The sequence below is a fragment of the Rhinolophus sinicus genome, chromosome 2, assembly GCF_057876585.1.
Source record: "Rhinolophus sinicus isolate RSI-liver-muscle chromosome 2, RSI-T2T, whole genome shotgun sequence".
In the NCBI taxonomy this organism is placed as follows: domain Eukaryota; kingdom Metazoa; phylum Chordata; class Mammalia; order Chiroptera; family Rhinolophidae; genus Rhinolophus; species Rhinolophus sinicus.
Window position 1 is genome coordinate 17,416,789 of NC_142502.1, and position 14,649 is coordinate 17,431,437.

A 14,649-nucleotide genomic window follows, 5' to 3' on the forward strand; every position below is an offset into this window, starting at 1 on the left:
GGGCTGTGCCCCCTGCAACTAAGATTGAACACGGGCACCTTGAGCTGAGCTGTCGCTGAGCTTCAGAAGAAACTCTTAAAGTAGGTGAGTGTGAAAAGGCAGGCTAAGTAATGAGGAGTGGAAGACAGGTTGACTTATTTTTATGATCTTACTGGTAATTTGTGACTCTTTAAAATGATTGCATGCAACAGTTTAGATTTTTTTTAAAAATTTTTAAAATGTTAATGTCTATTCATTTTCCTTACAAAATTCTCATCTTATAGTCTCTGCTTTTCAACTAATACTGACAAAAAATTATTTACCTATATGTAATGGTGTGTCCTCCAAGGTATCGTATGCCATCTATAGAGTCTGGTAGAAGTAAACTATGGTTCATTCATATAATGAAATAGTAAGAATAAAGATACTCTTTAGGTATAGATATGAAATTATTGCCAGTATGTATTGAGTAAAAAGTTTCTTTTTATTTGTTAAAATATGAGTAGAAAAAAAGGAGGTTGTGGAATAGTGTGTGTGTGTGTGTGTGTGTGTGTGTGTGTGTGTGTCTTTGTATTTATGTAAAGAAACCCTGACAGTGCCCTAAAGAGGGCAGAGTAGTGAAAACAAAAGGGACATTAACGGAAGTAAGATTTCTTGATGTATGCCTCATATTTTTATTTTTTAACATGTGAATATATTCTCTATTAGAAAAATAAATACCTTTTTACACCCACCACACTGGCAAAAGTTGAAATGTCAGACAATGTAAGTGTTGGCCAGGATGTGAAGCAAAGAATATTCTCATCCAGTGCTGACAGCCATGGGTATGGATACCCCACACTAGAAAACTGCTTGCTATTTTATTGTGAGGTTAAACAGGTAAATGCCCTATGTCCCATCAATTATACTCCCAGGTTCATATTCTAGCATGGTTCCCTAGTCTAGTATCCCCTGGGGCCAATGGTAAGATTTCAAGAGTCCATGAAAATGGACAATTGTTTAAAATTATATCTTTAGCTGAAGTTCAACATTTTCTTCAATGACCAATTTATCAACTCAGATAAGTAGCCACAATGTTATTAGCAATAACTGTGACATTATCCACAAAAGAAATCACAATCTTTTACATGATATTATAGTTGTGCAAATATCTTAAAATGTCACGTATGCTGATCACACCTTTGAAATTGCAGCAAATAAGCCCATTGTTAGATATCAAGGGGTCATATCTTCCTGTGTATACATACTCCTGTGACCTGTGCTGGACAACTATCTGGCAAACATATTTAGTAGTCATTCAACCACCAAGCAGTGAAGTTGTGTTCTCACAAAACTAACCCAGACAGCTTTATTGCCTTCCACTGTTCCCTAACAAAAATATTCAACCAATATGCAGAAAGAGATGAGTTGTTTCATTGTGTGTTAAAATTTCAGAAAATTCAGAAAGGAAGCCATAGCACATAAAAGTTTATGAGCCCTGGAACTAAAAAAACTCTTGAACATGTGTACAGAGACTTCATGGTACCATTGTTTGCAATAGTAAGAAACAAGAAGCAATGACTATATCCATTAACACTGTGAAAGTTATGCATTAATTACCTTTGACCAATGAAATGCATGAACTGTGACCATGCAAAAGAGCTGAATCTCACAAATGACGTTGAATGAAAGACGTTCCAGAAGACTTAATGTAAGAGTCCATTTAAGTAAAATTACATAACAAATTAAGCTGTATACTGTTTATAAATATATACTTAATTGGCAAAATTCAGAGTACGGAGTTAATACCAAACTGTAAATGGCAGATAGGAAACACAACACAGAAGAGACACACAGGGGACTTATGTAAGAGAAGAATATTCCATTATGCTCATCTAGGTGATGGATACATAAAAGCTTACTTTAACATTAATCTTTATTCTGTTCAGATGTATGCTATACATTCTTTTTATGCATAATATATCTCATAATTTAAGAAAAATATTACAATTAAGAAATGGATCACTAATAAGAGTACCATAGTTAGTTACCAGAGATGTAGTTCCTGTCAATTGACTTAATTCTGGCTGGCTCAAGTTTGCAGTTTCCTCATTTTCATTAAAGGAACATAAACCAGATCCTGGAGGCTTCCCTTTGTTAATAAGAGATCGTACATAATGACTAATGGAAAAAAAACAACACAAAACAAAAAACAAACTTCTGTTATCTTAGTATCTTGTTTAAAGTTACTAATAAGTAACTGCAGTTTTGTTACTGAGATGTAATTAGCATATAACATTATATTAGTTTCAGGTACAACAAATAATTCCACATTTGTATATACTGTAAAATGATCACCGCAAATCTAGTTAACATCCATCACCACATAGTTATGGTTTTTTTTTCTTGTGATAAGAACTTTTAAGGTCTACTCTCTTAGCAACTTTCAAATATACAATATAGTATTATTGACTATAGTCACCATATTGTACGTTGTATCTTCAGGACTTATTTACTTTATAACTGGAATTTTGTACATTTTGACCCTCTTCACCCATTTTACCCACGCAATCTGTTCTCGATGAGTTTGATTTTTGGTTTTTGGTTTCTTTTTTTTAACTTATATTTTATTTTTTAGATTTCACATATAAGTGAACTATGGTATTTTTCTTTCTCCATCTGACTCATTTCACTTAGTATACTGCCCTCAAGGTCCATCCATTGTTGCAAATTGCAAGATTTCCTTCTTTTTTTATCACTGAATAATATTCAATTTTATGTTAAGAAATTGCAGTTTTTCAACAATAAAAAGTTCTAATTTTGTTCATTTTATTATTCCCATTCTTTTACAATTAATTATTTTTTTCTTTGTGTCAAAAACATTGAATTCTTTCTATGTTACTAAAGAAATGTTCTCTATCAGTCAGTGCAATTGTGTAAAAATTTTCTGGAAACTATTTTAAACCCTTTTGCCACAATTGCCGGATGAATATATCCGAAATTTTTATACATAAAAATGTCATTTATATACAAAGCAGCTCAAATTGTTGTTATTAAATGCAATAAAAGAGTCAAAATGTAACTTTTTGTTTTTTTGTGGATTTCTGACACATTTTAGGAAAAGCTTGAAATCAGTTAACACAGTGAAAGTGTTAAAGCTGTGGTTGCTAATTTTGAATATTCATCAGAACATAGGAATTTCACAACATTTAGAATTGATTTACTTAAGTATCAGATTAATGGATCAATGTAATAGGTTCAGAGTCAAAATCTTAATTATGAGTCTTGAGCACTTACGTTTATAATTGGGACATTTATACTAGCAACTCAAGTTTACAGTATTTCCTTTCAAGTTAATTGCTAACATGACCCCAAATCACCATTGCCATAGCTAGAAATCTATAGGCACAGTAAAAAGACATTTGTTATAATAAATAAATATATATATATATATATATATATATATATATATATATATATATATATATATATATATATTAGGTAAATGTGTTTCAAATATAAAATAAAATTTCATGTATACACACTTCCTAAACTTGCATTTTCTTCCTGGCTAGTGTTCTGTAAAACAATTCACCTCAAGCTAAACATCTTTGATTTACCCGAAACTGCCACTAGAGGGTAGCACAAACATATATATGAGGCTCCCATTCCATCAAACAATGCCAGGAGCGAAGAATGGGCATACCTAACATGTTGCTACAGTGACAGTGTTCCAAAGAAAGGCAGTAGTGGCAGCTGTCACTTTCAAGGGCTTGCCAAAAAGAAAAACAAGAAAAAAAGGAACCTGCTTTTATGTTGACTTGATAACGCTTCACAGCAAACCGGGAGAAAGGACATTTCTTTCACGTAGAATGAAACGCCAATCATATACCTTTGTTTGGCCCTGACAGATAGAACGAATATGCTAGCAAACTCATAATAGTTTCAAGTAGTGAATAGATTAATTGAATCCAATTAATTGCTAAAGTCACCTGTACCTGGGTCATAGAATTTAATCTACCTTAATCAAATAATAAAGGTGAAAGAAGGTATAAGAAAATCAAGTAAGGAAGTAAATGCAGGAGTTCAGGTTGTGAAACCAACCCATTTGTGGTCCCTGTTGACACAGATTTTAGATGTCTGGGTGTGGCATTCTGAATCATGAGAAAACTTGTCCTGGTAGTTAGCAGCCATGGTTCTTACAATCCACAAAATCTCTGACTAATATGCACCCTCGGTCAGCTGAGAAAAATTAAAAATGACCTGGAATGGTAAAATCACTATCTGAGTGGGTATCATTAAGCATAAAATTAATTAGAAAAATAAAGAATCATTAACATGTTAATGTTAAATTTAGGAAAATTCTACATATATGTGGGTTTGCTTTTTTTTTGTTTGTTTGTTTTTGTTTTTTGCATTTGAAACACATGAAAGAGTTTAGCATGTTATATAATCCAACAAATTGGGTTTTAAAATGTATATATGATTAAGCTAAAAGAAAATTTTGGTTCGTAAAGGCTAATAGTACATATGGGAAAAATTAAGGTTTGCAAATACATGAGTTTATTTGAACTTTTAATATGACTTAATACTTGGCAAGATTTTATTTGCTATAATTTTGGCATTCAAAGTACTTAAAGAGAAAATAAAATATACAGTAGTAATGTTGTAAATGCAATTTACGATGTTTAAATTCAGCTAACTGAATTTATTTAAAGGTTTTATAGGAATTAATATATTTATGTATAAAACAAAAATTATTATAAATTAAAATGAGTTTGAGGAAAATGTAAGTAACAAATTTTAAAACCCAAAGTAGCAGCAAATGGCCTTTTCTGTTTATGAAACTGTCCTTCAAGGCTTGACATTGCTAATTTCCAATGTCTGTGCTGCCTGGGGGTGCCTCCTCATCCACTTCTCAGTTCGATCATCAATGCATAGAAATGACAAGAGTCTTAAAGATTAAAGATTTGAAGAATATCTGTAATATTTTCAACTTAAATAGAGTCCATAAAACTGTAAATTAACTAGCAATGATGTAAAGAGGTTTTAAGAGTAGGATAATACTTTTCTAAATTTTGACTGCTTTTCTTCTTCAGTTTCTATTCCTATCCTGGATTTTATTAGGTTAGTTCAAAAGTAATTGCAGTTTAAAAGGTTAAAAATAACTGCAAAAACCGCAATTACTTTTGTACCAACCTAATATCATATCCAAAGGAATGACCATATCTAATGATCATTATGTGTGTGACCTATAATATAAGTCATGCAATACTTTTAACAAAGCTTTACTGAAGTTTAAAATACACTCAGAAAGTACTCTGGTGCCTGTCCAGCCTGCCCCTGAGTGTGTCGTCCTTGTAGGTGGCCAGGTGATGATCTGGAGCAGTCTGAAGTGGGCCACTGAGCCTACTGGCCCTGGAACCTCCTGGAAGGGGACCTGCTGTAGGCCTAGTTCAGCCACAGTCTGTGCTTGCCTGGTGCCACCTGGCACGAGGCACACAGCAATCCAGAAATGGCTGCCACCTGAGCTGTGCTTGGAGGTACCTCAAGAGGGCAAGCTGCAAACCAAGGCTGTTTGTTGCTACTACCGGACTTAGGGCTGCTCAGCCAGAGGTACAGGATATACAGAAGCCAGATACTGCTTGTTTGGGTTTTGTGAACCTTTGAAAGATTTTAGGAAAGTCTGCAGCATGAGCCAAGGCAACTGTTTATATGGAAAAGCTGCTGGAAGCAGCTTGGGTGTGTCTTAAAATTAGGTGTGGTGGGGTCTGAGGGAATAACTAGGGTGGAGCAGAGAAAGGTGATAGCCAGTTTGATGGAGACTCAGATACCGGTGACTGACTACATCTGCAGGCAGGGAGGGAGAGGGCTCAACAAAGAAACAATTGCTTCTGCCAGCTCCTCTATCCAGGAGAAAGCTGCCCCTCCAGCCCTCACCCTGAGGCCAGAAAGCTCGGTATGTGGGACTGGCCCATTCTGATCTCTGCCCCTCCTACTAGTCGCGAGGTGGCTTCTTCTGAATGTCTGTAGTTTTAGGGCTTTGGTTCAGCTAGACTTCAAGTGATTCTCAACAATGGTTGTTGTGTGGTTTAGCTGTAATTAATGTAATGAGAGGAAGTGAACAGAGCATTTACCTACTCCGCCATCTTGACCAGAAATCCTACATCCATGTGTTCTTAATTTCAGTTACTATATTCCTTGTTTATAAACTTTCTGTTTGATTTCTTAAAATCATTTTACATACTATTAGTTATTTTTATATGTTTACATCTTTATTGAGGGATACTGGAAGTACAATTAATCACATAAATTCAAAGTATAAATTTTATAATTTTTGATATATTATATTTGTATTTCCATGTATTAGTTATGTATTTGTTATTACTGCATAACAAATTACCACAATTTTAATGATAATCATCATATCCTCAACTCATATCACCTACTAATCCCTCTTTTTATTGCTATTTGTGGATTTTTGGTCACTTCTCTGAACTCATTAAAATTTTAGACCCAAGATCATAGTCCTTCTAAATACTCTATTGTCATATTCAAATATTAGCAAATTTAGATTCCGTCTCCTCCTCCTCTTCTTCTCCCATTTTTTTCATTGTCATTGGTATATTTAGTTCTTTTTTCTCTCTCTCTCTAAAGGTGACAAACTTCATCTCCCAAGTTTCTATGACAATCATCTAGTCTTGTGATTTAATTATCAGGCAATAACCCAAAACATGCATGAGTGCTAAGGTTTAAGTAAAAGAAAATACCTTTTTGTTCTAAAATAGTAACCAAAACTGTAAAGCCAGATATACTTAGGCCTTATTTTAACCAATTCAAAATTTATCTTAACTATTTACAATTACAAAGTAGAACCTAAAAATATTGTTTTCCAATAATCACTGCATTAACACAAGCTTTAGTACATTTGTCACTAAAGTATAAATTTCTATTTATGAAATGAAATTGTTTGAAATGTTTTAACTATCATATTAGGACACCTAAATTCAATTGGACTTTGTAATAGGACAAGAAATATTCCTCCTACTTATATAATAAAAATGGGTTAGATTTTTCTCATGTTAATCTATAAATAGAAATATAGGTCAACTAATAAAAACTAATATAACTGTGTCATAATAAAACACTACAATTATAGGCAGATTACTTATTCATTCCTTTCAACATTATACAAAATTTATGCAATGATGAAAATGTTGTTTTAGAATATTTGACTATTGAGAACTTAAAATGTGGCTTGTGCCACTAAAGAATTTTAAAAAAATTTTTTATTAATATTAATTAACATAATTATATTTATATAGCCACATGTGCCTGGTAGCTACAATAGTAGATAAATATAGTAAAAAAAAATCTGAACAACTTAGATGCCCCAAAATATTTTGAATTCAATTAATATTTACTGAGCACCTGTTATATCCAAGTTACCATTTAAATATTAAAGTATTACGTAACAAACCCCATATGTAACCCTTGAGATCCCCGTTATAATTATACATAAGCCATTAACTCATTTAAAAAAAATTTGATGGTATTTTTTCTCATTGCACCCAGAAATTTAGGGTCAAATTTCAAGGAGGCAAGGTTATTAGAAGTAGACAATCTTGAACATTGATAAAGAAATCATTAGAACTCTGAAAGAAAAACTGAAACCACAACAAAACCAGTCAAACAAATACATTCCAGAAAAGGCCAGTAGTCTGGGGTCACTGAGTGCTAAGGTAAGTATAGTTTCTTGAAGTCGCTCTGACATAAGAAGACAGTAGAGCTATAATGTTCAGTATGATTCATCTAGGCAACAAAGAAGGCTTCAAGTGTGCTCTACTTAGGAAGAAAAGACATTTTTAGTATATTCATAATATATACATTACAAGTCATTGACATAATACAACTTTTTACCAAATGGATGACAACAGTGATAACATTTTATTTCATATATATTGTATTACAGCATCAGTTAGGATTATTTGTGTCCCAAGTAACAGAAAGCCTAATTCATGGTAGAATTAATAGAAAAAGAAGTTTTTCTATTAACTGCAAAGTCTAACAGGATTGAAAAATAACTTACACAATATTCTATTACCTATCTAGAAACCTAATAAGAAAAAAACAAGAATACAGTGGGGCATATAATTGTTGTGAAATATTTGAAGATCTGACGTGTAGAAAGGAAATGAAGAACTGAGTCATATTATTTTAACTGCTTCACAGGTTATTCATTTTAGGGGAAGAACTATATTCACTTAGTAAACATCTTGTCAGAACATGTTACTTGCTAGATAAGGGAGTAGGGAGGGATAAAGTAGTACATGCTTTGAGGACACAGTCTGCGAGGAGGCAGCACAAAACCAAAATGGAGGGCTAGCCTGCTCTCTGAATGAGAACTACAGTGGAGAGAGAAGCAGGAGCAGGGAAGCGGCTACCCAATGTGGCGAGAAGCTTGGAGACTATGGATAATGGTGGTCAACTGGAATTTACAATAGTAAAGTAGCTGAATGATTTAAAAGCAGGAGTATGTAATATTCTCTTTTAATTAATTGTATTGCTCAAATATGACCAAAATATAATGCCTCCTTCAAGCTATCCATACTTCCCATGAAACCATTAGAAAAATCTGCTGTATGCACAAAAAATTTGGGTGTTTTTCTTGTTGTTTTGGTTTTGTTGGGTTGGTTGGTTTTAAAGAATGGGAAATACAGGAGTCAAGGTAAAGTGAGTTCTGGATCCAACTGGGTAAGGAACAGAGAGGAGAGAATAGCCATGGGAGGTGAAATGCAAACGAGGAGGCAGCAGAAGCAGGAAGTCACAAGCAGAGACACACATTTAGTTCAAGATAATAGACTGAACACAAATTTATTGTACTGTACTGTGATCTCCCTCCTACAATTCCACTGGGGTCTCAGAAGAAATAAAAATAAATAAAAGCACAATCATGCAGAACTGGCAAAATAGAGGTGCCATGATTGGAATGGTAATCCATCCCTTATCGTCATACAGGAATAGATTGATGGCAAAACCGAGCAAAGCAGAGAACCCAAAATCTCATTAGGACCAAAAACAAAGAAAAACGATGGAATCCAAAATCTGTGAGGTTATCCTGAATCCTCTATGATGAATCTTAAATTAAAAGCAGCAGAGGCTAAGGAAAGACATAGGCTGTGGGCAATGCAGCAAGAAATGATGGAAAAACAAGTGTCCATTGGATACACAACAAAATCTTTACATGTACTTAAATTTAATAAATACCCACACTGTTGACAAAACAACAACAACAACAAAAATGATGGAAAGGACAGGTGAGCTAACTATCCAGTCACCTTCAGAGCAACTGAATTGAACTGTTGGCCTCATGTAAAACTTGCATTGTGGCTCTGAAGTGCAGCTTTAAATTGGAAGACTATCAAAGGGTGATGGGAGATGACAAGCACAGCAGGACCTCAAACACTTCCACCAGGAAGATGAGGAGCCATGATATCCGGAAGGAGAACCACATCTGTCACAGGCTGATGGCAAGTTCTTCCATCTCCTGCACAATCAGTGACATCAGGACTCTATTCAGGGTTCTAAGTATTCCTGCAAAATAAGTTCTTTGAAGTACAATCACAGAATTTTGGACATGCCTTGGTAAAGGCAATTATTACAGTTTGTTGTAATTATTTACTTATACATTCAGCTTCCCTAGAAGCTGACAGCCCTGTGGGGCAAGATAAGTGTGTTATTTTTCCATTTTCCAGTGAAATATAGTGCCTTATTGTATTAGTGCTCTAGAGTTGCCTAGGTTGCTTAAACAACAGTAATTTATTTTCTCACAGCTCCGGACGTTGGAAGTCTGAGATCAGAATGGTCAGTTTCTAGTGAGGACTCTCTTCCTGGCTTGCAGACAGCTACCTTTTCACTGTATGTCCACATGACCTTTCTTCAGTGGATGGAGAAAGAGTGTACTCTGTCTCTTCTTATGAGGACACTAATCTTATGACCTCATTTAACTGCACTTACTTCCTTAGCAGCTCTATTGCCAAAGACAGCCACACTGGGTTTAAGGCTTCAACATACAAATTTTAGCAGGACACATTCAACCCATAACACTCACACATAAAACATTAGCAAAATATGTTTGTTAATTAAGTGGATTAGAGAACTCATAAGCTATACAAGATCAAGGAAATATCCTGGAATAAGTATTATACATATAGTTGACCTTTTCATTAAATGGAAGTTCTTCAAAATGCTCCCATTTAACCACACAAACCACACTGTATATATATATATATATATATATATATATATATATATATATATATATATATATAAAATTATTATTTTTGAGAGCAAGATGCATTTGTAGGAAAGGATGTTATTTACTTACGTATCTGTTGGAATAGTAAATGGAGTCATTCTATAATTTAAAAATGGACTTGATATCTCAAGAAACTGTATAGGCTTCTTTATTATTAATTCTAAAAAAAAAAAAAACAGGAAGTGTGAGGTACTTTTGTTTTCATCTTCTAAGATTACACGCAGAACTTAACATTTAATGCTGTACTAATTATGTCACTATTCACCCAGCACATTACAATGGCGTTAATTGCTGAATGAATACACTTAGACAATAATGAGGTATTAGAAAAAACGAAAGGAGAAAATGCAAAAGCAAGGAAATGAACACAAAAAAGCTGTTGTTATTATTAACATAATTTAAGTTACTTGGAAATATATATATATCCCATAGATCTCCAGTTTATTTTATCATTCTTCATTAAAAACTGCATAAAGTAACTATGGAAAGGCTAGAGATGTTAAAACATAAACAAATGATGAATTATTCTCCTAGACCGTAATTTTTAAATTATTAGTGTTTCTTTTTTAATCCCAACTTGTGCTTCTACTTTAAAATGGATTTTTCATTGATGGTCTCATTCATTTCTTCTCTCGCCATCTTGGACTTTCTCCCATTCAAACTTGGTGCTCATGGGAAAAGGAGTAAGAATGAAGACTTGCAGAGAAAAATACTGAAGGCATAAAGAGTTAGACATGGATTGTGAGGAATTTAGAAATGAACTGAGAGAATAATAAGAGTAAGTTGGGAACAGTTCCTCCCATGTGAGTCTGTTTATTTCTGACACTACCATTCGTTAAGTGGCTATATGACAATATTAACACAGGAGGCAGTCGAGGGCAGAAGTTCTATTCCTACAGGAGTTTTAAATAGAAATCAGTTAATTCAAAGATCATGTCCTACAGGGTATTCTAGAATGATTTCCATATTAGAAATTCATTTGAGTAGCTTAATATATGCAATTTAAGGTTCCATATGATATTTATTACAAACCACTTTTACACCATCATAATAATCACAATGCCATCATCCAAAGAATGGCCTTGATACAGTTGGTCCATTTAGACATGAACCAAACTGCTCAACTTCTGAGATGTGGAGAATTCTTTAATTTAGACATAAAATTTAGACATAAAATTAAATGAAGGCTTTCGGTGTAATGTTGGGTGGTTTGCCTTGATATACATCTTTCGTTACCAATGAAATTATTAGACCTTCACATAGAGAAATGTTACTTAGGAAGATACTCAGACATGAACCATACCTTGAGGTTCATCTGTTATGACAGTTTCTTTTTTTTGACGAAAGAGTTTCCAGGGAGGCACTGGGGGCGGTTTCGGTGGAGCTACAAGAGGGCAAGACCTGGTTCTGGTCACCAGCACAGGATGGCTACAGATGTGGGACAGGCCATATTCTCGTAGCTTCTCAGCAGAATTGGACTAAAAGATGGAAGGTAGATTTCAAAGAATTCTTACAATTGCTTCATGCATATAAAATAATACCTTTCGGTCATTATAAAAATACTATCACCACTATAGAGACATAGTGGTAATAAAGAAAAAAATAACCACCCATATTTCTACCTCCCTTAACATAAGCAATCTTACCGTTTGTATTTCTTCCCATCTTTTACTTTTTCTGGGGCTTCATTTTCTTATTTACAAATGAGAGTCTAGACCTATACGCTACTTTTGAGTTCTAAGAGTTTAAGACTCTTATGAGACTGCAAAACTCAGCACATCAGTTTGGGTCAACAATTAAGCAATCATTATTTTTATAGGTCAAAACTTTGATACAAGTACTTAATATGTAAAGTGTTATTTGTGTATTTGTTTGTGTGTTTTTAATCACCAGCAGTTGCTACATAATATTTTTAAAAATCCACTGCATTTAGTGGGTCAGGTCAATGAGGTGACAGCTATTGCCTTGTCTATGGTTTATTCCCTCATCCCAAACAGCAGCTCCCCCACAGGAAATCCCCATGGCCTGACAATGGAGCCATTCATAGAAGGACAGAGAATCGAGGCTGCCCTGTATCGTGCCAAATCAAGCAGTCTCCTGCACAGATCCTTCCCATATTCCACTGCTCAGATCTCCTGAAGCCACTTGGCTTTGGAACAGTTCAGAATTATACTTAAGCAGAACTTTAGTTACTGATTGATGGCTGGAATATGCCATAAGAAAGCAGGAAGTATGTGCAAGCTAAAGGAAGCAATACTGCAGTCAAATTCTGATGGTCACAGTCTAAAAGTTGAAACATTTCAAGTTTCATTAAACATTAAAATCTACTATTAACTACATTAAAGTCGGTTTTACCCAAACTGTTTTTCTTCCAAGTGATTTTGCATCATTGATTGCTATGGAAATAGCAATGCTTGCAAATGTAAATTTATAAAGCTGTCATTGGGACCAGAAACCTACCTATCAGCTTATTCCAAATTATTGCCTCAGCTAGAATATGCCTCGCTCTTGTGACTGTTTCTCTATAGTTCAATCTATACTTCAGGGAGACATAAAATAGGAAGGGATATCTGTGAAACAGGACAGTTCTTCCTGAATCCAGGGATTAATGAATCATTGCAATAATTAATTAGTAATTGTAAGAAGGAGTTCATCGGTGCAATACTGAGTCCAGATGAGCCACTTAAAAGTGTGTAAATATTCAAAATAAAAACAAAAGTGATTGATGTTTGTTTGTTTGTTTAAAGGCCTAATAAAAAAGTAGGTGAAATCGCCACATCCCTTATCCCTTTTGTGGATGTTAGTAATTTACTGAAAAAAAAATCAGAAACTATGGAATTATGCCTTAGAGTGACCTAAAAAAATATTTTTTATAGATGTTCTAAAGCCTAAAATTTTTTCCTACAATGTTAGCCCTGTCAAATTTTTGAACTTTTCCAACACTTGAAAGTAATCCTTTCCATGAGAATTTATAGTAGAATTTATTGATGTTATTCAGTAAGAAAATGCTTGAGTTATGGTAACAAAAAGTACATCACTATAAAATTTACATTTCAATAATATCCAAAATAGATGTCACACTCACAGTAGTATTTGTAAGCTGAATATTTTCAAGATAGTTTACTATTCATAAAATTTGGTACATGTCTTAATTCCTTCTTACAGTTGCAACCAAAGTTGTAGTCTATTTACTTTCTTTTTTTGAGCATTAAAAAATAAAACAATTTAAAGCATTTTGAAAATGTAAGGTATTGTGTCAAATGATGAGGTATGGTATTAGCACCTATTGTATTGTTTGAATAAATCTACACAAGTATAATACTAGCCTGATTTAAGGTATGTAAGCCAATTTCTCATACTTCATTTTATTTCCAACATACTGCACAATATTTCTGAATGATGAAAAGTAATACCATTAACAATAGTTACAGTTTGATGTTGAGAAACTTTGTTAAAGGATTTCAGGCTTCCTTAGGTTAGAGTTAGGGACAGAGAAGAATTAAGAATAGTGAAACATTTTAGTGAAATGTTGAGTATGCACTCAATAAATATTTTAAAATAATTCACATTTAAGACTTAAATCTGAAGTTTCCTTGCCCATAAGACCCTTTCATTCCTTTACCCCATCCCACCTTAAAAATTCTTTAAAATTAAAGGTTTGATAAGGTGGGAGAGTCGTTTTTAGATCTCCCAGATCACCAATTTAAATAAAACTAAAACATATTGAATACCCAAGAGCAAGAAAATGGGGAGATATGGCATAATTCATGACATCTTTCTCCTTCCCAAGTTTTGTTGTTTTCCTTGTGTTCTGGACCAATTTTTTAAATAAATGTAAGGTATTGACTTTCTTTTACATGTTGGTGTTTGGAGCTACAGTATTTTTAGCAATGCACTCCATTTAACAAAACTCCATTAGAATATTTTTTTTTCTGTAGATTTATCTTTAAAGCATTATATCTCCCTTATAATTTGATTTTTACCAGGAGAACTAGAACATCCCAATAACTAATGTAAAGAATCAGCAGGCGAATTAGGGAGAACGTGATACTACAGTCAGTTCACTATAGCCTTGAAGTTTATTTAATTACTGTTACAGACACTGGGCAAATTCCTGAGCCTCAGGGCCCCTTAAGCCATTTTCAACTTCACTCAGAGGATTTATAATATTTTTTGTGTCCTGAATCATTCCCACATCGCAAGCTGCTTCTAAGACTTCTCCCCTTGCAATCTATTCAACCTTTAGTAGTTCCCTGAAACCAGTGGGCTCACTTTCACCTCCAGATTTTCCAGCACAAGTTTCCCTCTGCTAGCTAACATGTACTATATAATGAGGCCTACCATGGTTGCATTTGTACAGACTTTTTTTTCTT

The 14,649-nt window shown here is 33.9% G+C and overlaps 1 protein-coding gene across 3 annotated transcripts in view; it reads right to left on the minus strand.

Moving 5' to 3' along the window:
* The window catches only part of ADGB (androglobin), a 144,554-nt gene that overhangs the window by 80,987 nt on the left and 48,918 nt on the right, over positions 1-14,649 (minus strand). For all 3 annotated transcript variants that reach the window (XM_088795404.1, XM_088795403.1, XM_074333688.2), the window contains exons 11-13: positions 11,580-11,754; positions 10,346-10,436; positions 2,010-2,139 (exon numbers count right to left, since the gene is read on the minus strand). In XM_088795404.1, coding sequence (XP_088651530.1) covers positions 2,010-2,139; positions 10,346-10,436; positions 11,580-11,754 — 396 coding nt within the window. The remainder of the gene's footprint in view (positions 1-2,009; positions 2,140-10,345; positions 10,437-11,579; positions 11,755-14,649) is intronic.